Raw genomic sequence first — 26,786 nt, 5'->3', positions numbered from 1 at the left:
AAATCCTCAAGGTCACGTTGTAACGTATGATTTCCCAGTGTAGACAGGCTTTAATTAGAAGACTGGCCATGTCATATAAACACAGCGAAGAACTCTTACTTCCCTTTTAGACAACATGATGCCGTCGTGTATGCAGCCCAAAACTCCATTCAGCATTACTGGAACCATATGTTTCATTTGTTGGCACCATTTCAAATCCATTTCTATGTGCAAGAGCTATGAAAAATAACTCGCCATGGAAATGGATGCTTGCTGGTTCTCATCAAAAAGTAAGCGGTGAACTGTCGAGTTTGTGATGGCAGGACTGTCAGCCTGCATGAGACTGTGTACAAATGAGCCAGAACATCTGTGGATTTTGTGGGAGGTCAGGGAACGCTCTGTGTGTGTGTGTGTGTGTGTTTGAGAGAGAGAGAGAGAGCGAGAGAGCGAGATGTTGACTGTGATTATTTATGCAACTCTACATTGACAATAAATGAGCAGTTTTACCCCAGTGATGTGGCTAGACTCCAGAACTTGGCATTGTGTTTCCTTATTGCTTAGCACAAGTAGACCTCCTCTAGTGTGATTGCATAGACTGCCAGGACAGCACTCATACTCACCAGCCTTTCCAACCCCATATTTTCCTTGTACATGGTTAAAAATCCAGCAGAGTGGGATGCTAGACACACATGTGGTGTACGGGTCTATTCTGGATTCTGGTACTCAGCTGATATATACCTATGCCACCTGATTACTTCTCCATCTGTTCTCATCTCCCACCTGCTGCATAGTCAACACAATGTTTCTCTTTCTTCCAGTGCTCATTGCTGCTGCAGGCACCTCTCTTATGTACCATGTACCCGAGCCGTTCTCTTTGCAATTCAGCACCTTGGATACTTTTCTGGGCTGTTTATACCATAGTGCTTTGGTGGCCATGCAGTGGCTGGCATTGAGCGCCATCTTCTGGCTACTCTCTGACCTCAGACATTTTATGAATATAAAGAATGAAATCAAACAATGTAAGCAAACCAACTTCCTACAGCCCCAAGCCCTTTTACCTGTGACACTCTTTTTTTTAAATGGAGCTTTTTACTGACACAACATCCTCATATCTTATACAAAAAAGACTAATAATACACATTTCCAGAATGTAAGCAGCAATCTCAAACCATTTTATTAATCAGTCACATAGAGCACAGCACATATTAGATTAAAATCAGCCACAACTGTGTAATCATAAATACATTAAATACATAACTTAGTCAAAACCATACTGATAATATAAAACCTAAGCAGATTATATTCATTATATATAAAGATCTTCTTAAGCTGCCAGTTTATATTTAAATAATATACTGACATGAAAACCATAAAAGGGTACCTCTGATTGACTGAGCTGTGACAATTTATATCAGGTGAAGCTCTGCCCCCAAATATTCAGTCCCACAGAACTGCTTCTTACAAAAACATCAGCCACTAAAATATGACCTCAGGTCTTTCCATTGGACTATTGTGTATACAATGTTACCAAACGCAATATTCATGAAGGTGTCAAAAAGAACAGCTTGTAAGTTATAAAGGGCCTTTTCCTGAATCGTTGAAATTAACGGGAGTTTTGCCATCAGTGTTAATGAGACCAGGATCAGACCCCAAAGGTCTGTACATTGTTTATTTATATACAAGGTATTTGACTTCTATCTAGTATTATGTTATGTTCTTATGTTCAGACACACATGAATGCACATACAGACCTTTAATCATGTCTGTCCCTAAATGACAGATAAGTTTAAAGGAATAAGTACACAGAAGGTCTGTAGTCACTACCTTTTGAGTTATACAACAGGCTATTTTATCTGAACAGAGTAGATGTCACATACTTTTTGCAGAACATATATGATCCTGAACTCTAGGGCTAATATCCTACAGCAGTTCTATGATTTACAAACAGTACAGAATTATATGCAGAAGGAAGTACACAAGAAACTAAATATATATTTATATAGATTACAATACTTAATCCCATGGGGATGAAATTGTTTCAGGTCTACCTGCTGCATTGACGAACCAGAGTGCCTGGCATAATTACTAACTCTGATAGTGCTCCCATTAGCAGTGGTTTAAAGTTACAATATAAAAACTCACTAGGAATTGCAGCAAAACACCCTGACCATAGTGTTACAGGCAGATTTATTAACTGTGACATATTGTTACAGTACATTTACTTCAACAATTACCAGTGAACCAAATCAATGGTTTGTAAGGCAATTCCATAAATATTTCCCATTCTAACTATTTTGCTTTAAAAAATGTAACCTATGTGTTTCCATGGGAGAGAACTCCAACTGTGTATATTGCAAAGTGTTCACTCCACCCTGGTACCTACAGACTGACCCCAGAGGAGTCCAGCCTCTCCCACAGACAGCAGCTTATTTTGTCCCCATCCAGAGAATGAACAGAGATCTCCCAATCACTGTAGCTGTACACTGACTGGACCCATGTAGTCTCTTGGTAAACGGCTAGGGTTTTACCCACAGCTTGCTTGTCTTCAGTGGCAGAACCAGATGACTGAGCCTGGTATCTAGTAGCAAGATCCGAGGCTAATCATCTTGTCAGCAAGATGTATCAACAACTGGCCACTTGTTGAGGACTGCATAGCTCCATTTCCTGAGAGGCTCTGAGGCATCAGTGAAGATAGCTTCAATTCCTGCAGAGATAACAGATTTCCTTTTTAAAACAGGAAGATACAGGCACAGATTTGTATTCCCTTATTCCAAAGCTGTTTTGCATCTGGCGAATAGCCACAATGTAAAGGAGTTTCTATTATTTCCTAAGGCTGGGCACAGACCCTAACACAATAATCCTTTAGTCATAGGAATGGCCATCGCTGAATTGATTAATCTGTCAATCTCTCGGTACTTTTATGGCCTCATCACCACAGCATGTATGCTAAGTGTCCCATGGTAAGTAAGGGGTTAATCTTATTGCTGGAAATACACAGCAGTTAAAGGTCATTCTAAAGATCAGTGCGTTCTATGTTTGTTTGTGTTTTAAAAAGGAAACTAAATTATGAGTGTAAACATCTCACATATCTTACCGGAGTCACTTGGCGTTAGATTAGATGACCAGTGCTTTGGAAGGTATGTTCTGAATTGAGACTCTGGCAGCTGCTGTAAGATATAGAGGAGAGGGATTTATATACAACTGTTCTGTACATCAGTGTGATGTTAGCAAAGAATGATTGCAATGCTTCTCATGTGGTTTTTTAAATACAACGTACCTGGCAGGAGTAAATTTCTTTGCTGCAAGAGAAAAAAATAATATCATTAGCATTCTGGAGATGACCATCCCCATCTTGCATGCTATTTATTCCATTGTTTTGTTGGAGAATTACCCCACTGATTTAACAACAGAAATATGTTATAGACTGAGCCGAGCTACCACCACCTCTTCTCCATAACCCTTCTGACTTGTAATGGCCTTAGGCCTGGAAGCTGTTCCCCAAACTGCTATAGCCTGTGAGCAGAGCAACTTGTTACACCTAGGCCTCTAGGACCAGCCCCTCTGCTCACGGGCTATGAGAAATCTCCCTGTGAGAATTTCTCCCTGTGAGAAATCAGTACTTACTAGTAGAACTGAACAGGTATCTCAATGAACGCTCCACATATATTTGCCTAACTAACACAGTGTATTAATCTCTTAGGGTGCCTTAGTATCTCTCTTGTGTTCATGTTCCATTCATAGTCTAACAAACACGTTGATTGTCAGGAAAATTAACAGAAATAATGAGTCTTAAGTGAATATTAGGGAATATTCCTGGGAAGCAAATTCTCATCTTGTAAATGTAAGTCATTTAATTGGAAACCTCATTTTATTTCAGGAAAATGAAAGATACCATGTGACTGATTTGTACAATGAAAACTAATTAGCATTGCTCATGTTTTGAATATCAAATGCTTGTAACAAACTGTTTGTGAGCAAACTGCAGAGCAGGAAAGTATTCAGCAAATAATTTTTAAAGTACAGATCAATCAAAAATGGCATAAACTGCTTTTGCACTACTTGTGAGAAGAAAGAGAGGCTCCATTTGACAAATAAACGATTCGCTCTGAATTATTTGTTTAGCTCTGCAGTCATTATTGTTTCTATAGATATCTGTTTCTATAACAGTCATTATTCATATCTCTAGAAACAAGGTGGTCCAATAAAAGACATTATTTCACCCACCTTGTCTCTCTAATATATTGGGACCAGCACGGCTACAACAACACTGCAAATGCCCTATCTGGCATACTGAGCAATAGCGGTTGGAGGCACCAGTGTTATTTCTGGTTGATGTCCTCCTGGCTGATCCCTGGTCAGTTCTCCTGCCAATAACTTCTAATGATTAAAACTGGTTGAAAAACATATTTTATTTTCTGCAACAGTGTTCAAGGAACATGAAAATTCTTCATTTTTGTTGAATTTGGGGAGATTTTTGTCAAAAACCTGAAAATGGAATATTTCGAGGGAAATTTGAAAAATTTCAACAAAAATGGGGATTTTCTCACTGAAGTTTCCACTTTTTTTCTTTCTGAAAAATTTCCAACCAGTTCTACAGAGGGTGCAAATAAAGAGATGAACCTGGGACAGTATCTCACCTTTCCTTCGAAGGCGCTTTACAAGCCAAATGAGGAATGATGCTGTCGACAAGAGCGAGGCTCCGGTGGCTGCTATTCCAACAGAGACGTAACTGAGCAGTTCTTCAGGCACTTGGGGAGCTAGGAGGGCAAAGAAGATCCTATGAGATCAGGAGGAATGCACAGTCTCTGAAGTGCTTTCTGCTTGTTCCATTTCCATTCAGTCCTATTGCAAGCAGGAGGACAGCTGCTTATTTCCTTTGGTTTCTCACACTGAGTGGTGGCTCCTGCTTGTAAGCAGGAAAGCCTCTGCATATGCCAAATAATGCCAGAAAGCTTTATGCTGAAAATAGTCCCATCTAACTGGTAGCAGGTTAGTGAGGATGGAATTCTGCAGGGTCCCTCGTTACTTTGAAAGGATATTTTGGGTCAGATTTTGATATCTTTACTCCCACTGAGTAATGTCTGACTCCTTGCGCAGTCCCACTGAAATCAATGAATTTACTCAAGGAGTAACGTATGACACAATGTGAGGAAAGGTATCTTAGGGACGATAGGTGGGATTTTTGAAAATGCTCAGTGTGGCCCATTGTTGCTCCTATTGCAATCAGTGATACAACTCCCATTGACTTGAATAAGAGCAGAGTAAAGCCAAGGTGGAACATTTTTTTTAAATCCCACTCATAATTTACAACCACTTATAGAAGTGAGCTATTTGGTTCTAGCCTGAAAATATGTCAGTTATGAGGTATTTAGAGCTGGCAAAAAAAATTCTGTCTAAATGCTTTTTTTTTTTTAATTGGGTTTTTGTCTCAATGAAAAGTTTCACAGAAATTGTCTGCTTTTCTTGAAAATTTTCAGTTTTTCAATGGAAAGCCAAAAACTCAGAAACATTTTCAGCTGAAAACCAAAAAATGTCAATTTCTGAGTTTTTGGGGTTTTTAACAAAAAGTCAAATATTTTCAGTGGGAAAAAATATATCTGACCAGAGCTAGAAATGACAAAAGTCTTTCTTGTTGCATCCCATCCTTCCCTACATCCTTGTCTAATAACAAGGCCAGGCCTCTTCAGCATCGCTAGTCACAAGTAAAAACACACATACAAAATACCTTCGCACGTTGGCTGACTTGCAGTCCAGTTCCCTGCAGCGCTGCACTGAAGTACTTTAGAACCGTTAAGTAACCATCCCCCTGTACAGTTAAACTCGCAAACTGTGCTGTATGCAAAATCCCCAAAAGGGTGTGAACAATTCATGGAGCCCTTCTCAGAGGGTATCAGGGTTTCACACTGTGCAACTGAAATACAAAAACACATACAAACGGTTAACGAAGACTCTAAGAAATGTCCAAAACTGGGTCCCACTATTGGTGCTAGTAAATGTGCACCAAATTTCACCATCTGCATTTTGTTTCTGGGATAAATGTCCTTGCAGTGAGTTTTTCCTAAAATATATTAGACTTCAGCAAAGTAAAGGGCTGGTACTACTACTGTATCAAGCTAACTGGTTTTTTCGAATGTTCTGCACTTTAAGACTTCAGTAGCAATCACTTTAGATCAGATCCTCAGCTCATGCAAACTGGTGTAGCTCCATTGATTTCAATGGAGCTAGGTCAATCTGCACCAGCTCATGAGTTGGCCTTACTCTTGAATACACAGGGTTTGAGCTGTCATGCTTGTAACAGATACCTAGGCTCCTAAGCCTGACTTGATTATTTCAAAAGGACAAACACTTACCTTCACACTTTGGGAAGGGCTCTGACCATTCTCCCTGAGCTGTGCACTGAATCGTGGGTGATCCACTTAATCTGTAGCCCTCCTCACAACGGAACTCACAGGCCGAGTTGTGGGTGAATTCTGGATGACCGTCGGTACATTCCACAAAGCCATTTTCAGGCCCGTTCACTGCTTCACAGGTCACAGCTGAGACACACAGAGAGAACATCAGCGGTTAGTTTGGATGCCACAGGAGCACTCTACACAAGCAGTGAGAGCCCTGTGTACTGGGAAGGGCAATCATAAACAAAGGTACCTTCGCATTCCGGCTGCTGTCCATCCCACTCTCCAGAAGCACCGCACTGCAGCCTGTCTGATCCCTTCAACACAAACCCTTCTTCACAGGCAAACTCACAGGTTGAATTCCACAGAAAGTTCGCAGAGGTGGGAGAGCACGTCAGGGAGCCATGAGCTGGAGCCTTTAAGCCATCACACTGCACAACTGCAAATCACATGGAATAGCATGGAGCTTAGTTTGGAGCAAAGTAAGAGAAAAACTTTTCTTCTGCAGGGTAACAGAATATACATTGATGGGAGCTGGGCGTTAGAGAGCAAAGCTATCTCCCTGCAGTCTAAGAAAGTGACTAGGAGCACTGGGATCCGTGAGTCTCAGGGGACTGGACATGGGATTTCGGGATGTCTCAGTATTTCCCAGCATGTAACTAAAATACAAATATATTCTTGTAAGACATATAAAAAAGCTCTAGGAAAGGTTCTAAATTATGCTCCATTACTGGTACTGACAGATGTGCATCAGACCCCTCTCCAAATCAGTCTGCATTTCAGATCTGAGGCAAATGATCTTTCAGAGATCTTTCTCTGAAGCACTTTAGAGTTCAGGCCTTTCTGAAAAAAGGTGCTGCGTGAATTTCAAGAGCTGATATTATCACTGTATCTAGCTGATTGGATTTGCAGAGCTTCTGCACTTGAAGCACTTGATAGGAATTGATTAATCTTAAATGCACAACATTCGCGGTATACAATCATGCTTCTTGGGGGTCTGCTGCTCACAAGCATTACTTCCCCTGTCTGCGCCTCATTTTCCACATCTCTAAAATGGGGACAATGACACTGACTTCTTTTGGAAAGTGCTTTCAGATCCACTGATGAGAAGTGCTGTTTAAGAGCTAGGTATTGTGTTATTATTAATGGATTATTTCAAAAAGGACAGAGACCTACCTTCACACTTTGGGAAGGGCTCTGACCATTCTCCCTGAGCTGTGCACTGAATCGTGGGCGATCCACTTAATCTGTAGCCCTCCTCACAACGGAACTCACAGGCCGAGTTGTGGGTGAATTCTGGATGACCGTCGGTACATTCCACAAAGCCATTTTCAGGTCCATTCACTGTTTCACAGGTCACAGCTGAGACACACAGAGAGAACACCAGTGGTTAGTTTGGATGCCACAGGAGCACTCTACACAAGCAGTGAGAGCCCTGTGTACTGGGAAGGGCAATCATAAAGAAAGGTACCTTCGCATTCCGGCTGCTGTCCATCCCACTCTCCAGAAACACCACACTGCAGCCTGTCTGATCCCTTCAACACAAACCCTTCTTCACAGGCAAACTCACAGGTTGAATTCCACAGAAAGTTCCCAGAAGCGGGAGAGCACATCAGGGAGCCATGAGCTGGAGCCTTTAAGCCATCACACTGCACAACTGCAAATCACATGGAATAGCATGGAGCTTAGTTTGGAGCAAAATAAGAGAAAAACTTTTCTTCTGCAGGGTAACAGAATATACATTGATGGGAGCTGGGCGTTAGAGAGCAAAGCTATCTCCCTGCAGTCTAAGAAAGTGACTAGGAGCGCTGGGATCCGTGAGTCTCAGGGGACTGGACATGGGATTTCGGGATGTCTCAGTATTTCCCAGCATGTAACTAAAATACAAATATATTCTTGTAAGATGTATAAAAAAGCTCTAGGAAAGGTTCTAAATTATGCTCCATTACTGGTACTGACAGATGTGCATCAGACCCCTCTCCAAATCAGTCTGCATTTCAGATCTGAGGCAAATGATCTTTCAGAGATCTTTCTCTGAAGCACTTTAGAGTTCAGGCCTTTCTGAAAAAAGGTGCTGCGTGAATTTCAAGAGCTGATATTATCACTGTATCTAGCTGATTGGATTTGCAGAGCTTCTGCACTCGAAGCACTTGATAGGAATTGATTAATCTTAAATGCACAACATTCGCGGTATACAATCATGCTTCTTGGGGGTCTGCTGCTCACAAGCATTACTTCCCCTGTCTGCGCCTCATTTTCCACATCTCTAAAATGGGGACAATGACACTGACTTCTTTTGGAAAGTGCTTTGAGATCCACTGACGAGAAGTGCTGTTTAAGAGCTAGGTATTGTGTTATTATTAATGGATTATTTCAAAAAGGTCAGAGACCTACCTTCACACTTTGGGAAGGGCTCTGACCATTCTCCCTGAGCTGTGCACTGAATCGTGGGCGATCCACTTAATCTGTAGCCCTCCTCACAACGGAACTCACAGGCCGAGTTGTGGGTGAATTCTGGATGACCGCCGGTACATTCCACAAAGCCATTTTCAGGTCCATTCACTGTTTCACAGGTCACAGCTGAGACACACAGAGAGAACATCAGCGGTTAGTTTGGATGCCACAGGAGCACTCTACACAAGCAGTGAGAGCCCTGTGTACTGGGAAGGGCAATCATAAAGAAAGGTACCTTCACATTCCGGCTGCTGTCCATCCCACTCTCCAGAAGCACCGCACTGCAGCCTGTCTGATCCCTTCAACACAAACCCTTCTTCACAGGCAAACTCACAGGTTGAATTCCACAGAAAGTTCGCAGAGGCGGGAGAGCACGTCAGGGAGCCATGAGCTGGAGCCTTTAAGCCATCACACTGCACAACTGCAAATCACATGGAATAGCATGGAGCTTAGTTTGGAGCAAAGTAAGAGAAAAACTTTTCTTTTGCATGGTAACAGAATATACATTGACAGGAGCTGAGTTTTAGAGAGCGAAGCTATCTCCCTACAGGTTAAGAAAGTGACCAGGGGCAGAGCAGTATAGCGTTATCTAGGGCAGGGTTATGGCAATGCCCCTTCCTGAACTGTACTTCTTCTGGGACAAAGGGAGGCCTGTAGGCTCCAGATCTGTCAATTTGGAACCCAATTCACTTTAAGAATTTAATTTTAAAATAGTGGGCCAGAGCCTCCATTGCTATAAAGGGGCAAAGCTTCATTGAAGTCAACAGAGCCATAAGGATTTATGCCAGTTGAGATCTGGCCTACAGTTCCTTGAGAATTTACCTGTACATGCTGGAGTGGGTGAAGACCAGTTCCCGGAAGAGGTACACCACACTGGTTCAAACCCAGTTGATTCATAGCCTTCTGCACACTGAACCTCGCAGGATGACTTGTAGCTGTAGTTCTGTAGTGGATGGCTGCACTCCAGGGTCCCTTGATCGGGTTCTTTTAATTGGTCGCAAGTCACAACTACAAAGGGACACAAGGAGGCCTACAGTCAGTGCCACTTTCTCAACAGCAAATGAAATAAACTAGCTAGACGTACTGAAAACTAGCTGACATGCACATCTCCCTGTTTGGAAGGCAGTAAGAATTAATCTTACCATACTGGCATTCAGGCCCATAGAATCCAGCATCACAGAGGCAGGTATGATTGTTAATGGTCTCCAGGCATTCACCACGTCCGCTGCAGGAAGACTGGTCACAGGAAGCTAGCAGGAAATTCAGCATGGTTATAAAACAAATCTATCCCCCTTTACTAGTTAATCTGTTAATTTGCAACACTTTACTTATCCAGGAGAAAACACACTCTGGATAATAAATACTTTGCAAAGTAAACAGAGGGTGAAGGTTATGCCATTTGAAATTACATTGATTTTGCATCACAGCATTTCAGAAACCAAGACAGTTGAACCTAGCCACTCACAAAAGTATTGCTGTGGCTGGAAACAGACTCAACTTATATCAAAAGTTAAATCACAAAAAGAACAATAGACTTTTACATGATATAATAAAGGCTCTAAGTTCTGCATGATTAGCTTGAAGCAAGCGAGTAGCCCTCAGTGGACTACTCACATGCTTAAAGTTAAACATAGTAACAATGTTTAATGCACATATATAGGTTAGTTAATAAACGTCCATTTTCTTATTATCATATAGGCTCTTTGGGATTGATTGAATTCTGTACCTGCGTAGCACAAGGCAACCTTCTCTTTGCTGCATCTTTCATCATTCCATTTGCCTGCATCCTTCGCTCTTTTGATGTAGATTTCAACACAGTCCTCGTCATTCTTTCTGTTGTTTGGTTCGTCCTTAGCCCAGTTTTTAGCCTCTTCTGTCAACCGTTTTTTTGTTCCAACCCAGGTCCACTCATTGTCAATCTTCCTGATTCCAATCCAGTAATAACTTGGATTGAAGGGTAAAAATGCATTCAGATGGACAATTTCCTCCTTATTCTGAATGGCAACCATATTTGTATAGTGTTTCCTACACCATTCCTCCGCAAGCTTATAGGTCATATTTTTTTCTGAATAGTGGTATGTCCAGCAATTGCCCTCCTCAAGCACCATAAGTCCTAGAAAGAGAAGATGCAGAGAAGTTGGTACCCTTTTACCTGCACTTCCTCTTCTGTTATTAAAGGCCATTTTTATCTCTTTATATTATTCTGCTTTACAAAGAGCACTTCCAGGAAGAATTAGAATCTATCTCTTTGAGAGAACTGATCAGAAAAAGAACTTCAGCAGCTGGAACTGCAATATATAGCACAGAGATATTTAAAAGTACAGAAAAATCCCAGAATGTTACAGAGAGAGAGAGAGACAGAGAGAGAGGAATGAAAACAGCACAGAAATTTAGCCCAAACATTCAAGGTGTCAGTGTCAAAATGCTCTTCCAAGAGCTAACAGAAATAAGGCTTTTGAATTAGGGATCCCACCTACATGCTATGTTTTGGATATAACTTCTACAGCAACCTAGACCCTATTGCTTTTTTCTAAAGAAGAATATATCTAGATCTCAGTGGATATTGCATATGTGCAGGTATTTGAGCCTGTGTAGGTAGTGGTTGCATTTTCTTTATACAACGTTACAATAGTCTCCCAAACAGACATGTCAATATCAAATGTAGGGTCTCCAGCTTGTCAAGGATGTGTCCAGTCATTGCCCACACTGGGTGGGTATGCTGCAAAGCCCCACGTATGGGCCCCTTTTGGCTTTGGCAGTTGAGAGAAGCAGCATGCCATCCCATCTAATGCTTTCTTTGCAAATCTGCCCTAAAGCCCTAAAGCTTAACCCAGCTACTGCACCCCCATTTACTTCAGAAGGAATCTGCGAGAAAACAGCAGTGCTGTTACTTCCAGTCTAACTTGTTTTCCACTCAGATACACACTCACTTACCGTAAGTGAGAACAGAGAGGAACCACAGGCCAACCATGTTTCTGGGGAACTTCTCTTCACTTTGCTCTTTGAAGAGATGGCTGCAAAAAACAAACATGCAGAATAATGGCACATGGTTTAAGCGCTGATATTAACTTATTGCAATACAATAATGCAATACAATGTTATTGTCTATAGCATCTTTCCTATATGTTATTTCACAAATCACTTTACGGGGTTAAACAGCAAGACTCTCCACTGAGCTAGTGTATTGTCTAAAGCAGATCTTAATGGAGGGGCAGACTGGAAATTCAAGTAACTTGTACAGGACATTTGTGTAGTGTTACTTCAGATCTGACTGAATCTGACAGATCTTAGCTGAGATCACTGACAATGGTCTCAGCTAAGATATTAATACCTTTGGAAGGATTCAATTTTATCAGTAAAAGTTGATAAACATTGATTTCAAGTAAGAAAAATGCTGCTTGATAACTTATTAGAGTTTGATTTAAGGATATTTATTTTGCATATTATGACACAAGATATTGATAATTTGTGTTTTAACTGTTATAAAGCTTTAACTTTTTGAATCTCAATGTCCACTGTCATGAAATAATTATTGCCTGACTCACACAGACACACACACACCCCATAATTTCTGATGCCCCATAATTTCCCACAACTGTGAACATTTAAATTAATAAAAAGTGGGGGGGGGGGAAATGCTTAAAAGCCATAATTTTGCACAACTGTGAAAATTTAAATCAATAAAAAAATCTTTAAAATGCTTAAAAATAAACTAAACTTTTTATTCATCAAAATTATACAAAAATAAAAACTGAATTCTGCCAAGCATGTATATGAAATACAACAAACCTACTTGAAAGGCTATTATACTTACAGATTGTGGCTGTGATGCCTGGTGCTATGTAGCAGCCTGGTAAAGATGTGTCTTCAGCGGCTGTTTTCCTTTGCTAAGTCACTGCAGAGGTTCTTATGCTAAGACTCAGTGGAGAGCTGTCAGTCAGTGTGTACCCGCTGTCTTCAGCTTGAAGCCTTTTTATTCCATCAGCTCCTACTTCCTAGAAATTCCAGTGACGTGGCTCAGAGGATATTTCCTAATAAGAAAGTGAAAAATTCCCCAGGAAAAGGTATATCCCTGATGCCAAAACTCACAAATACACAGTCATATGCTTTCCTCTCCCAGACACACACCAACACCATGATGAGGGTTTACTGTATCCCGGCTCATAGATTTTAATTCAGATTAACGCACAATTCCAGGATATCAAGAGAAAATAAATATTCAGACTCAACTAGTCTTAGTCTTAGATCCAACAGAGAATATAGACTGTTCTGATCCCAGTCCTCATCAAATTATTTCAATGACCAAAGCAAAATTATTGGGACGACAAGGTATTTCTTGTACACAATGTGCACTTAACAATCAGACTTTCCACAACCATTACAAGGCACTGGGCTAGGACTCAGGAAATCTGAGTTCAATTTCTGGCCCTGCTACCGACTCCTATGTGATCTTGGTCAAGTCACTTAAGTCTTGATCAGTTCCATTGAAATCAATGGGAATCTTCCCACTGACCTCAATTAGTGTTGGATCAGGGTCTTAATTTCTCTGTGCCCCAGTTCCCCATCTATAAATTGGAATAATCATCCTTTCTTTCTCCCAGCCTTTCCCTGTCTTGCCTATTTAAATTGTAAGCTCTTCAGGCCAGGAACTGTCTCTCACTATGTGTATATAGTTCTTAATGTAATGGGGTTCTGAACTCATCTGGGATCTCTAAGTGGTATTATAACAAAAATTAATAAGAATGAAGAGTTTAAGTATGACCTTCCTGATCATTTATTATTATGTATACAAAGACATAGACCCAGCCAGAAGAGCTTCAATACTCTTTGAAGTCAGTGAGAAAATTTTAAAAAATCATTTATATTTTTTCTAACCTTTTTTATGAGCTTCCTACTTGGCAAGTCCATATACTCAAACCTCCTCTTTTGTGCTAGAAGCTGTGAAGCTGCCTAGTGGAAAATTTTATCAGAACAATGCTATTGTTGGTGGACTTACAAGAAGGGAAAAAACTCCAGGAAGGTGTAGACTTGTTAGTTTAAAATATCTTTCCTGCAGAGTGGCAGGCCAGACCACTTGTCTGCAGCTTTGGCAGGAAAAATATCCCTGTGGCATACAAAAACCCCTGTAAGGCTGTTTGCTTTGGCAGAATAAACTGCCTCTTTTCGTAACCCTGGCCATTTTTTTCTATGCATGGCTCATAGCGGATTATTATTAGCCTTTCCATCAAATCACTTCTAACTCCTCCCTATTTTGTTTTTATCTCAATTTCATATAATCAACTATAGAAACTTTTTGACAAATTGGAGATGTCAAGGACCAATGGATCTCAGATAACATTTTGTAAAACCTCAAGTGCTTTAGGAGGAGCCTGAGTCCCATTTTCAAAAGCGACTTAGGGACTCACTGTCCTTCAATGAGACTTAGGCTCCTACGTGCCTACATTAGTTTTGAAAATGGGAGGTCAGCTCTTAAGTCACTTAGGTGCTTTTGAAAATGTTTACCTCTGGTCTGGTTGGTTTGTTGGAATCCTTGATATTAATGCCAGAAAAGCCATCTAGCCTGCCCCGGCTGACTCTACATTACTGACTAATTCTTAACTGACTTGTTCTTTCAGTTCTTTTTCCTTTATCACCTAGTTTGGGAATACAATAGACCACCTTTTTTCTTTTGCTATAAAGAACTAGGGTCTGATACTTCACTCCATTACACCAGCTTTACACTGGTGAAATTCTGTTGAAATGAATGGAGCTAAACACTGGCATAAAACTGGAGAAATAAGGATAATATAACTGGAGATAGGGATAATCTCCCTATCGTGGAGATTAAAGGCTTCTCTACTACATAGTGCGGCAATGCATGCTCTGGGGTGCGATTTCTAAAGCACACTAATGTGTTGCATCTTAATTGGTCTGAATAGACTCTGCTGGTGCAAACTAAAGGTTCCCTAGTGCACTTTAACATAAAGCTGGAATCAGTACTGTGCTAAAGCACATGAGAACGTTCAGTGTGCCCCAGAAGGGCCTACATGGACCAAACAATGCACATCACATTAGCGCCCTTTAGAAATCACATCCCCCGCAGTGCTCATTGCCCCACCATGTAGACAAGCCCTACAGATCTTGAACCTAATTTTCAGAAGTGCTGGGCTCCTGCCGTTCCCACTGACTTCACTGTCTCATTTCCAAGGGATGAAATCCTGGTCCTAGTGAAATCAATGGCAAAACTCCCACTGATGTTAATGAGGCCTAGATTTCACCCCATGTGTTAAGCACAGCAGGAACAAATTGCCATAAACTAATTAAACACAGTTGCCTAACACTTTTTACAATATTGTATGTTTATCTCACTGTCTAGGTTCTTATCTGGTGCCCATCACTGTAGTACCCATTCAATGGCCTTTCGATCAGGCCCTAAATGCCTCGCAAAGTTATAAAGTGTTTAGCTCAGTCTCCCTCTCTCACCTCTCCAGTTAGCATGGTGTCTGAGTGCATGGTGTTAGCAGGGGAAGGCAAGGTTAAAGGTGGGGTTTGTATTTTGCTCTGAAGGGGTTGAGATTTGTGGCCCTGCTGATCTCCTCCAGGAGCAAGTCCCAGATCCTTAGGCCAGTTTCCAACAAAGGTGACTGCTAAAGGCACAAGTTTCCGTTGTTCCAGTGGAAGTTGCAGTCACAGAGGCTGAGCTGCTCCCTGAAGTTACTTGAACCAGTCTCATAGAGGGCTTTGAAGTTTCATGTGCAGACGAGTCCTCAGAAATTGTGCCTTCCCATGCGGAGGATATTACACCAGTTCTCAGATTTGCGTGTAGTTCAGAACATATAGGACTTGACAGGAAATTGTTAGGGAAGATGTGTTACCTGTGATTTCTGAGAAACTGTACAGGCAAGAATTCCTCAATGTAAAGACCAATGAAGTTTTGAAAAGATGTAATCAGGAATTAAAAGAACTGGGTGCCTGCATCTCATCAGTGCACATTACAAAGGCGATTGCTTACTATTACAGTTACTAGTCAATGAAGAAAATGGGTCTTCGGAGACTGGCAAAAATTGGTTGTGCACATTTTAACTTTCCTGCAGTTCCATGCACAACTTGTTGGATCTAGTGGGGGAAATTATGGAAAAACATAAATTTATATTTAATATACTCGTGAAGCTAGGAAAAGTTGTGATGATAAAGCTACATGTAGCCTCAGGGTCTGTCTACACTGCAGTGTAAACCCAGGGTTAGTAGAACTGAAGTTAGCTGACCCTGGGTTTGTTAGCCTAGGACTTGAGCATCTACACTTATTTGTAATCCCAGGCTAGGAATTGTTGAACCCTAGTTCCCAACCTGGATCTCCAACATCTACACTATATTATGTGGGCCTGAGTTCAACCACCCATATCCCAGGCTTCCTAGTGCCCTTCTAAAATGTGGCCACTCTAGCCTTTTGTTCATGGTGGAGTTTGGGAAAACTTGACTGTCCAGAGGACAAAGGAAGTCAGCCAGTGGGACTCAGGAATACATTAAGCGGACTTTAAGTCCAGGAGGGCTTCATCTATACAGCAAAGCAATAAGGCTTGAACCCTGGGTCCCGGCTTGACTCAGGTCCTCATAATATCCTGAGACCAAGCCCTCGGTTAGCATAATTTGAGTATAGACAGAAGAGTTGAGCCTGAGTTCAAACCCTGGCCTTACACTGCAGTGCAGACATACCCTCAGTATTTAAGGCTTGTCATGGGCCTCACACTTCATGGAACCAATAGAAAGGCAGCTAGAAGAACTGCAAAAACAAGGAAGATATTTTGTCTTCTGGAGGTCAGCAATGGGCGGCACCAGTTGTATGTATTCCAAAAATACTGGAAGTGTAATTTGTGAGATCTATAAATGTACTATAAACCCCTAGTTGGAGGTGGATCAGTATCCCATTTCAAACCTCAAGACTTATTTGCTAAACTGGCCAGAGAATTGAATTGTACAAAGTTGACCTGTCCCAAACCTGTCAGCAGTGGTGTTAAAGCCTGATTCAAAATCACTCCTTATTGTGAGCTGACACATGGGGTATTTAGTTATGAAAGGTCCCTGTGTAACGTAGCCACTACACTGGGAGGGCCTGATTCTCCCCTGCCTTGTGTAGCCATTTGTACCTAAAGGAAGGTGGTGTGAAATCTTACCCTTCTGATCTGGGTGTGTTTTACACTGGCTCTTCACACACTTTGCACTGGTGTCAATGTTTAGACATGGTGCAAGGCACTGGAGGCTGGTCCACTCTGTGGCTCATTTGAATCTCTGTCAAGTCCCCTGCCCAGGTCTGTACTTATTTTGGGTTGCATGGCCATATCCCCCTTCTTCATCACTTGCTTCCTTCATTTGGCAGTGATGGCAGATTTCACCATCTGCTCTACATACTTCATCCAGCAGCTCTGAGGGCCTCTTGCAGATCCGGTGCAACATAAACCACATGACCATTCACAGACTCATATGTTAACTTAAGACACAAATAAAATTACATTACCTTAAAAGTCATTCATTGCACACTTCTGGGCCAGCACAATCTGCACTCTTTGCGTAACCCATGCCTGCTTGGTGTGTTGCTCTGTCCCCCTCTAGGGGCACCAAGACCATCTAGAGATTAATGAGTCTGCTACAGCCTTAGCTAAGCACCTGGTAGGTTTTAGCTCATGCAGTGGAGGCTCATACATTAGGCTGCAAAGGTCCACAGTTCGATCCCACTCACCAACAACCAAGGTCTGTCGGTGTTATATTTGCACTATTCAAGCTGAACAAAATGGCCAGATTTTGGCTGTAAATGTCTGGCAGTGAATTCCCCCACTGGAAGGGAATTATCTGGTGGCAGAGGCTACTCTTGCACCAGCAGTGGGGGCATACCATGAAGAGTGGATATTAGGCAGAGCAGAGTTCTGTTAAACCAGTCCTCCACCAGGGGCTGGACCAACACAGAATCAGGGAGCCACCAGCTTCCTGATGCACTCCCCCCCACCCTTCCCTGCACTGAGCAAGGCTCAGACTCAGAGACTTGAGCTGTCCATGTCCTTCTTTAGAAGGAATTCCCAGTAATTATTGTTCAAGCAGGGGGAAAGGAAGGCATAGTGGCAGCAGCCTGAAGATGTTTCCTGTTTGGTGGATTTCAGCTTAACCTTTAACATTATTACTTTGAAGTGTTCCTTTTGTTTTTAAAAGAAAAAAAACTGAAAGCTGATGCTAGCAGTTTCCACTGAGATCTTTACTGAAACAGAGAGGGAGGTGTTGTATGAAACACTCAATGTCTCATCCCACTTTGCATTAAATGGGGAAAAGCAAAGAGGTGAATAACAAAATTCCACAGAAAGAGGGAATTGTTCTGGTTGTGCAAGACAGTCTCCAGTCTGTCTGGATCAGGGCATCAGATGCATGAAATAGTTTATCTCCCCTTCTAGTGTCCAAAATTCTCCGCCTGGTGAGATCTTGTATGACTCAGATAATAGTCTGCCTCCTCCGAATAGATAAAAATAGACACTCCCACACCCAACCTGAGGCCAGGGATCATGCTCACTGGAGACCTTGGAGTCCTTTAGGCAGCCACACTATGCTGAACAAAGGAGCAGAAGAAATGCACTTGGCAAAATGACAGGGGATTACTAACACCTTTTTAAATAAAAGATTGCATTTCAGCATTAAATATGGATACATGCTAGGCCCCATCTGCTCTGCAGCAAAAGGGGTCTTAAGATTTCTGAGTGGAAAACACTTTTTTCCGGTGGAAGATCCATCACATTGGAGCATCTCTACCTCCACTGATCATAATTCTAGATCCAATTCAGAGTCCTGGACCTCATTGAGAAGGTCCTTAGGATGCGGCATCCATTCCTATGAGACCATCTCTCTACCAAAGCAGCTGTGATCATGGGGACTTTGCATCCTTCAAGGCCAGGATGAAACTATCAGGAGTCAGTGGCTGAAATTTTTTTGTGCTGGGCCATAAATTACAGAAGTCCCTACCAGCGGAGCTTAGAATGAGCATAAGCCTCACCACCCTCAGAAACAAGTATCAGATCCATCTCTACATGTAGACCTTCCCATGAGGTTGTCCCCAAAGAGCATACCACCAATCTCAGAAAAAGAAAAGGGAAACTGCCTATTAAACATAAAATAAAAGAATAAAAAACAATTCACCCAAGAAAGCAAGAGCTACTGAAAATAGCTGTAGGCATGTTAGGTTGGATATAGTAGTAGATAATCCCATGCGAGATTAAGAGGAGAAGAATTTGCATCCATACTATGCTGTTTGCCTACCCTAGGGCATACCTGCAAGCAAGATATAGAAGTCCTGGTTTCCCTTAATTCTGTGTCCTGGGCGATAGATCTGATAGACAGGGTTCTATGTTCTTCAGCTTATTAAAGCAGAGGGACTGTTCCTCGTCCTTCTTTTCCACCCTCTCTCTATGTATGTAGGTATATTTTGAGGTTACTCTGGGAGATCTGATATGCCCGACTGGATTTAGATTTCCTTGGCTCTTCAGTTCTGTGATGGGCAAATACATTAATTTACTCCCTTCCATATTTGAAGTATTGCATATTGAAATCAGTCCAATACCAGGGGAAACTTTACTCCTTTCGGAACTGATCTAGAAGTTTTCCTATTCCATCGGCTCACAGAGGTAAGGAATGGGGACACACGCCTCCTATGAGGGCCTGTCTAGTATCATTACTTAACTTACTAGAACTCAGGCTACCAGAAGTAGCGTTTTTAAGTGAAGGAAAGAATTAGTTGTGTGCTACAATCATACAAATAATGAAAAATGGGGACAGGTTAAATCCTGTAGCCATCTTTATGTTGTCCTGTGATGGGGCACATAAACCCATACTGGCCAGGAAAGGGTTAGTGAGCTGCTGTGAACTCCATCAGCTCAGCCCTGCTAAACCCACAACAGATGTCAGGCTTGGAGGGAGGACTTGAAAGGGGAGAGCCCAGCCCAGTTGGAGAAAGTCTGGGAGGGAGAGCAGGCGTCGAACTCTCGCTCTTTAAGAGACATCTGGCTGGGGCTAGGAATTGCTTGAGAGATTGTTTCCTATCAGAGCCTCGCCGAGGACAGATTGGCCGGACGCAGGACTGCTCCTGTGATTTGCTGCCAATGCCTCGCTTGCTATTGCTGGCTAAGATTGCTGCAGGTGGTATCAGCCAAATAATGGCCTTTTTGCCTTGTGCACTATACTGGGGACACAACAGTGGTTGATTGTGAGCCGAGGAGTGATCGTGTCACAAGCACACTCCTGGGGCATCCATGATACCCAAGGGTGGCAGTGCCCCTTATTCCTCCATCTGCAGGGGTTTGGCGACCTACCAGTGAGCCCTGGGTTCATTATGCTGTGTGCCTCCACCTAGTGTCCAGGATGTGTTGTCCATATACATATTTCATTTATGGTCTGTATGTGCCCCAAGCACTCAAGGTCGGAGTCTTTTGGCTAGCAGCTTCACATGTCCTGCACCAAGGGCATGTAGGACAGTGGATCAGCCGGCACTCAGTTTCTTCTCCACCACAGAATCAGAAGCATATAGGACTTTGAAACACTGGGGAAGGAGAGCAGGTGGAATATGTATATAGACAACACAACTTGAAGAACTCCAGTTCTGTAAGGTAAGTAACTTTCCTTTCTCCTTCAAGTGCTTGTCCATATACATATTCCACTTGTGGTGACTCACAAGCAGTGATCCAATTAAAGATAGTGAGCATTAATAAAGACTGAAGCAAAGCCTTGCCAAAAGCAACATCCAACACAGAAGCTTCAGTGATGGAAGAGTGATTTGCATATGTGTGACTGCTTTAGATATATCTATGACAGAAATATTCCTTAAAGATGCTCTGAGGAGACTGCCTGAGCTCTAGTGGAATGAACTCTGAGAGAAACTGGGAGATCTAACTTTGTCACCTCCTAACAGGCTCTCACACAGTCGGATATGCATTTAGATAGACGTAGAGTCGAGACAGGTTTCCCTTTCATCCTCTCTACTATTGGCACAATAATCTGAGCATAGGAACATCAAGAGGAAAACATTGTCCATTTAGCCAAGTAAGCTCATCTCCGAGAATCTTTTCTGCTATGTACTAATATGTCTTCTACAGTTGCAGAACAGAATTTTTCTAGGTCCAACATCCATCCAGCAGCCAGGCAGTGAGCTGGAGAGATTCTAGACCTGAGTGAAACTTCTTCCCTTTGGACTGTAACAGCATGTCTGGAAGGAGAGGTAATGTCTTTGGTGGACAGATGGAAAGATTCAGAATCTTGGGGAAACAAAATTGTCTTGGCCACAATGGTGCAACCAAGACAATTCTGGCCAAGTCTTAAATTTTGCATGAGGGAAGGATCATGGGGTTGCTGGTCCTTTAAGAGGAGTCTGGGCCCAGAGCTAATTTAAGGGAATGAGCCCATCTAGGCAGTTAATTTAATAATGAGCACCTGGGCCTGATAAAAGGCAGTCAGAGCCTAGTTGTAGGGCGGTGCTCCTAGAGAGAGGAGCTCCTTGAGAATCTCACAGGAGAAGCACTGCAGCCTGTGAACCTCTCCAAGCTGGCAGGTAAAACGAGTGAGTAAAAAGGAACTAGCTGAGAAAAAGTTGACTGAGGGCTAAATCTGGCCTGAAGCATAACCCTGTTCCAGGAGGAGAGGTGGGGAGTCTCCTGGCTTAAGGAGAACAATACACTTTGAATGATGATGACCCACCTCCAGTAGTAGGGCTGGAGACTTCTGAATGTGGGAGAGGATCCTTATCAGCATTAGCCCAGGGCCTGAAGAAGGGTTGCACCTGAGGGTCTAATGAGGAGGAGTTTTCTTTGTACTCTGGAAAATGAGCTAATAAATGAGATCCTGCAAAGGGGGGCATCTTGTTCTCAATTGCCAGGTCTAAGTAAATCATTACAAGACCGTAAGTGGGAGAGAAAGAGAGCAGCCAGCCTGCAAAACTAAGTGTGCCACACAGAGGTGTTCTCAAGGGTGTCATCCTGTGATGGGAAGGGACATGGTATTTCTTAGCTGCCTTCTGAGAGGTAGGAGCAGCTGTATCAGGAGTCTGACACAAGATTTTTGTAGGGTCCACTACAGTATCGTTGATTGGAAAGGTTATTTTCCCTAGCAGACAATACATACGATCTTGTGAGAAGGTTCCTGGACATGTTCAAGAGGTATTTGCAGAGCCAGACACTCTCTTGAGAAGGTCCTGAAAACGTTTAAAATCATCCAGAGGCAATGGGATAGGTGGAACTACAGCCTCATCTGAAGATGATGAGGAAACAATCATGGGACCCAGTAAATCAGAAGCGTGAGATAGATCCTCCTCATATGGTTTCTCGGGTTGAGTAGAGACTTGTTGTTGAACAAGAGCAGCTTGTGTAGCTGTCACAGGAGAGGATCTTTCGTGGGTAGGTGATCTCCCATGATGGAGTTCCAGCCTGTGCATAGGCTCCAAGGATTCCAAAAAGGCCACACAGGCATGTTACCCCAGGAAAAGATCCGGAGGACTATAAGGTAGGGAATTACCAGAATGATGATCTCTATAAAGTCTCACTCAGGAAGAATATCTGGAGCCTCTGCCCAATTCATAAGAGGGATGCTCTTGGAGAATATATATGAGATCCCTCACATTGTCTTGAGATGCTGAAGACGATGAACAAGAGCATTGCACATTCAGTGATGAAGCAGACAAAACAGGACCAGAAGTTGTCCCAGAAGAGTCTGAGCAGTTGGGCTCCTGGATTTACCCACTACTGCAGGTAAAGCTGGTCACAGTACTGAAGATGTCTTTTAATAGTCATAGAAAGCAATGGAGACTCATGCTCTTGCAACACCTGTAGGTCTCCTGGTACCATGTATCTTGTCAGTACTGAATGGTATTGCAGGGCAATAGAGGAGCCAGAGTTGCGAAGAGTGGAGTCAACAGTGCTGATTTAGTTGCTATTGATACATCTGATATTGGAGTCATGGCATCAGCAGTGACTGTTACTAAGAGAGCCATACCAGAGCTCACTGGTACGGAAGCTGAAGCAGACGTAGCAGGAGTTGGTACAGAAGGAGCAGTAGATTTGGCATACTGCATCACTGTCAAAGACTTGGTACAGGGATCCTTACAAGCTTCAACAGTAGCCGCACTGGGCCATGAAGTCTCTTGATGGTGAACGGTGCAGGGAAACCATTCTTTTTTTAGAACAGATCTTCTGCAGGGACTGCCTCTAATTTTCCCCAGTGTATTTTACATAGCTTCTCAGAAAGCTCTTTGTCAGGCTTTCCTGAGGAAGCAGCTGGAGCCATAACTGATGGGGCTCCGGAGCTGTCAGACCCTGTGCTGATTGGAGCACTATTGGAGACAGGAAGGTCTTGTACAGAGGGGTCATGACACCAAATCTGAAGCCAGTCTCCTAGACCTATTGAGTAGAAACATCTGGAGACAGGCCTCTTTTAATTTTTAAGGTCCTCTTGGAAAAGGACTTATATATGACACATTTACTAGGGATGTGAGATTCTCCCAAACAGAAAAGACATCTAGTGTTCCCATCTTTAACGGACATTGAGATTTTACATGAGGGACCGTACATATCTGGGGAATTTAGGACTGGTCATCTCTCAGTCCCCGTCCTAGGAGAAAAATATACAAAACATTTCTGGGAAACTTGTCAAAAATTAATCGCCAGTGGGTAAACAATAATGATATCTTCGTCATCTGGACCCATGGAAAAGAAGCCCTTGAGGAATTCCACCATGATTTCAACAATTTTCATCCCACCATCAACCTCAGCCTGGACCAGTCCACACAAGAGATCCACTTCCTGGACACTACAGTCTAATAAGCGATGGTCACATAAACACCACCCTGTACTGGAAACCTGCTGACCACTATACTTACCTACATGCCTCCAGCTTTCATCCAGACCACACCACACGATCCATTGTCTACAGCCAAGCTCTACTATACAACTGCATTTGCTCCAACCCCTCAGACAGAGACAAACACATACAAGATCTCTATCAAGCATTCTTACAATTACAATACCCGCCTGCTGAAGTGAAGAAACAGATTGACAGAGCCAGAAGAGTACCCAGAAGTCACCTACTACAGGACAGGCCCAATAAAGAAAATAACAGAACGCCATTAGCTATCACCTTCAGCCCCCAGCTAAAACCTCTCCAGCACATCATCAAGGATCTACAACCTATCCTGAAGGACGACCCATCACTCTCACAGATCTTGGGAGACAGGCCAGTCCTTGCTTACAGACAGCCCCCCAACCTGAAGCAAATACTCACCAGCAACCACACACCACACACCAAAAACACTAACCCAGGAACCTATCCTTGCAACAAAACCCATTGCCAACTGTGTCCACATATCTATTCAGGGGACACCATCATAAGGCCTAATCACATCAGCCACGCTATCAGAGGCTCATTCACCTGCACATCTACCAAGGTGATATATGCCATCATGTGCCAGCAATGCCCCTCTGCCACGTACGTTGGCCAAACTGGACAGTCTCTACGTAAGAATAAATGGACACAAATCAGACATCGGGAATTATAACATTCAAAAACCAGTGGGAGAACACGTCAATCTCTCTGGTCACTCGATTACAGACCTAAAAGTTGCAATATTACAACAAAAAAACTTCGAAAACAGACTCCAGTGAGACACTGCTGAATTGCAATTAATTTGCAAACTGGACACCATTACATTAGGCTTGAATAAAGACTGGGAGTGGATGTGTCATTACACAAAGTAAAACTATTTCCCCATGTTTATCCCCCTCCCCCCCGCCCTCACTGTTCCTCACATGTTCTTGTCAACTGCTGGAAATGGCTCACCTTGATTATCACTACAAAAGGTTTTTTTTCTCTCCTGCTGGTAATAGCTCACTTTACCTGATCACTCTCATTACAGTGTGTATGGTAACACCCATTGTTTCATGTTCTTTGTGTATATAAAATCTTTTCCATCTTTGTGTATATAAATACTCAAAAATCTTTGTGTATATAAAAAATTGTGTATATAAAAAATTTTCCACTACATGCATCTGATGAAGTGACCTGTAGCTCATGAAAGCTTATGCTCAGATAAATTTGTTAGTCTCTAAGGTGCCACAAGTACTCCTTTTCTTTTTGCGGATACAGACTAACACGGCTGCTACTCTGAAACCTATATTTTATACATATATATATATATATATATGTACTTATACGGTGTGTGTGTGTGTGTGTGTGTATACACGCACACATACACACACAGTATAAGTTTTAAACAAACAATTTAATACTGTACACAGCAATGATGATTGTGAAGCTTGGTTGAGGTGGTGAAGTCAGAGGGTGGGATATTTCCCAGGGAATGCCTTTGTGCTAAATGGTGAACTAGCAATTGGCTGAGCCCTCAAGGGGTTAACTCATTGTTAATATAGCCTCACTCTCTACAAGGCAGCAGGAATGGAGGGAGGGGAGACAGCATGGCAGACAGAGACACACACCGTGTGTGTGTGTAAGAGAGAGATGCACATTTCCCATTTAAGTACGCTGACCCACTCTTAAGTACACTGCCTTGTTAAGTTAATCAGCAAACTGAGACCACAGCTGCTGCCAGGAAGCTCCCTCAGTCCTGAGCCCCATCGTGTGTCCCCCTGCTCTATGGAGATGGGGTAAGCAGGGTGCAGGAGCAAGGGGGAGGGGGACACCCTGACAATAGCCCCCCTTTTCCCTCCTCCTCCCCCCCCCAGCAAGCAGGAGGCTCGGGGAGCAGCTCCAAGGCAAAAGACAAGAGCAGCACATGGCAGTGGGGGGTGGGACAGCTGAACTGCAGGCAGTTGATAGCCTGCTGGGCGGCTGCTGCATAGGGAATTTAGGGGAGCGGGGAGCTGATGGGGGCTGCCGGTCCACCCTGGTTCCAAGCCCCCACCAGCTAGCTGCAACAGGCTGCTCTTCCTGCAAGCAGTGGACAAAGCAGGCGGCTGCCAAACGACGTTATAAGACGAAAAAAAAGTCATCCCGGGATGACTTTAAGATTTCTGGGTGGAAAACACTTTTTTTCGTCTTGTAACGTCGAAGTCATTTCGACGTTATAAGGGAGCATTGCACAACTTTAAACGAGCATGTTACCTAATTGATCCGCAATGTAACAACGAAACAACGTTAACCGGGATGACTTTAAGTGAGGAATTACTGTACTATGATGGTGGTTTAAATCCATTGCCCAGATCTGCATTCTTCTCTGGGCTTGGATCTGACCTATTTAAGTAAAGAAGGTACATGAGATAGTTGGTTCTGGTTCCACAAGTGGACAGTCCTTCTTTGGAAAAGAGAAGAAGAGTGTCTGATGTCTGAATCTCTCCACTTCCTCCTCTGCCTAAGACGCCGTCATGCTCTGCAAACAAAGTACACTCACCCTTTCCTAATGACAGGTTTCAGAGTAACAGCCGTGTTAGTCTGTATTCGCAAAAAGAAAAGGAGTACTTGTGGCACCTTAGAGACTAACCAATTTATTTGAGCATGAGCTTTCGTGAGCTACAGCTCACTTCATCGGATGCATGCCGTGGAAACTGTAGCAGACTTTATATATACACAGAGAATATGAAAAAATACCTCCTCCCACCCCACTGTCCAGCTGGTAGTAGCTTATCTAAAGTGATCACCAGGTGGGCCATTTCCAGCACAAATCCAGGTTTTCTCACCCTCCACCCCCGCACACAGATTCACGTGTGGGGGGGTGGAGGGTGAGAAAACCTGGATTTGTGCTGGAAATGGCCCACCTGGTGATCACTTTAGATAAGCTATTACCAGCTGGACAGTGGGGTGGGAGGAGGTATTTTTTCATATTCTCTGTGTATATATAAAGTCTGCTACAGTTTCCACGGCATGCATCCGATGAAGTGAGCTGTAGCTCACGAAAGCTCATGCTCAAATAAATTGGTTAGTCTCTAAGGTGCCACAAGTACTCCTTTTCTTTTCACCCTT

General features: G+C 42.8%; 1 protein-coding gene across 1 annotated transcript in view; it reads right to left on the bottom strand.

The window, feature by feature from the left end:
* Positions 1 to 1,281: 1,281 nt before the first annotated feature.
* The window catches only part of SELE (selectin E), a 54,427-nt gene continuing 28,922 nt past the window's right edge, over positions 1,282 to 26,786 (bottom strand). The window contains exons 5-20 of the mRNA XM_084636067.1: positions 12,640 to 12,856; positions 11,760 to 11,839; positions 10,552 to 10,938; positions 9,968 to 10,075; positions 9,648 to 9,833; positions 9,061 to 9,246; positions 8,766 to 8,951; positions 7,843 to 8,028; positions 7,548 to 7,733; positions 6,625 to 6,810; positions 6,330 to 6,515; positions 5,705 to 5,890; positions 4,617 to 4,736; positions 3,257 to 3,278; positions 3,074 to 3,146; positions 1,282 to 2,683 (exon numbers count right to left, since the gene is read on the bottom strand). Of these exons, the coding sequence (XP_084492193.1) occupies positions 3,089 to 3,146; positions 3,257 to 3,278; positions 4,617 to 4,736; positions 5,705 to 5,890; positions 6,330 to 6,515; positions 6,625 to 6,810; positions 7,548 to 7,733; positions 7,843 to 8,028; positions 8,766 to 8,951; positions 9,061 to 9,246; positions 9,648 to 9,833; positions 9,968 to 10,075; positions 10,552 to 10,938; positions 11,760 to 11,796 (2,220 nt within the window). The 5' untranslated portion in view covers positions 11,797 to 11,839; positions 12,640 to 12,856 and the 3' untranslated portion in view covers positions 1,282 to 2,683; positions 3,074 to 3,088. The remainder of the gene's footprint in view (positions 2,684 to 3,073; positions 3,147 to 3,256; positions 3,279 to 4,616; positions 4,737 to 5,704; positions 5,891 to 6,329; positions 6,516 to 6,624; positions 6,811 to 7,547; positions 7,734 to 7,842; positions 8,029 to 8,765; positions 8,952 to 9,060; positions 9,247 to 9,647; positions 9,834 to 9,967; positions 10,076 to 10,551; positions 10,939 to 11,759; positions 11,840 to 12,639; positions 12,857 to 26,786) is intronic.

This window comes from Lepidochelys olivacea (genome assembly GCF_965140295.1).
Source record: "Lepidochelys olivacea isolate rLepOli2 genome assembly, chromosome: 8".
NCBI lineage: Eukaryota > Metazoa > Chordata > Testudines > Cheloniidae > Lepidochelys > Lepidochelys olivacea.
Note: the sequence above shows the minus strand (reverse complement) of the source record. Positions and strands in the feature narration are given on the sequence as shown.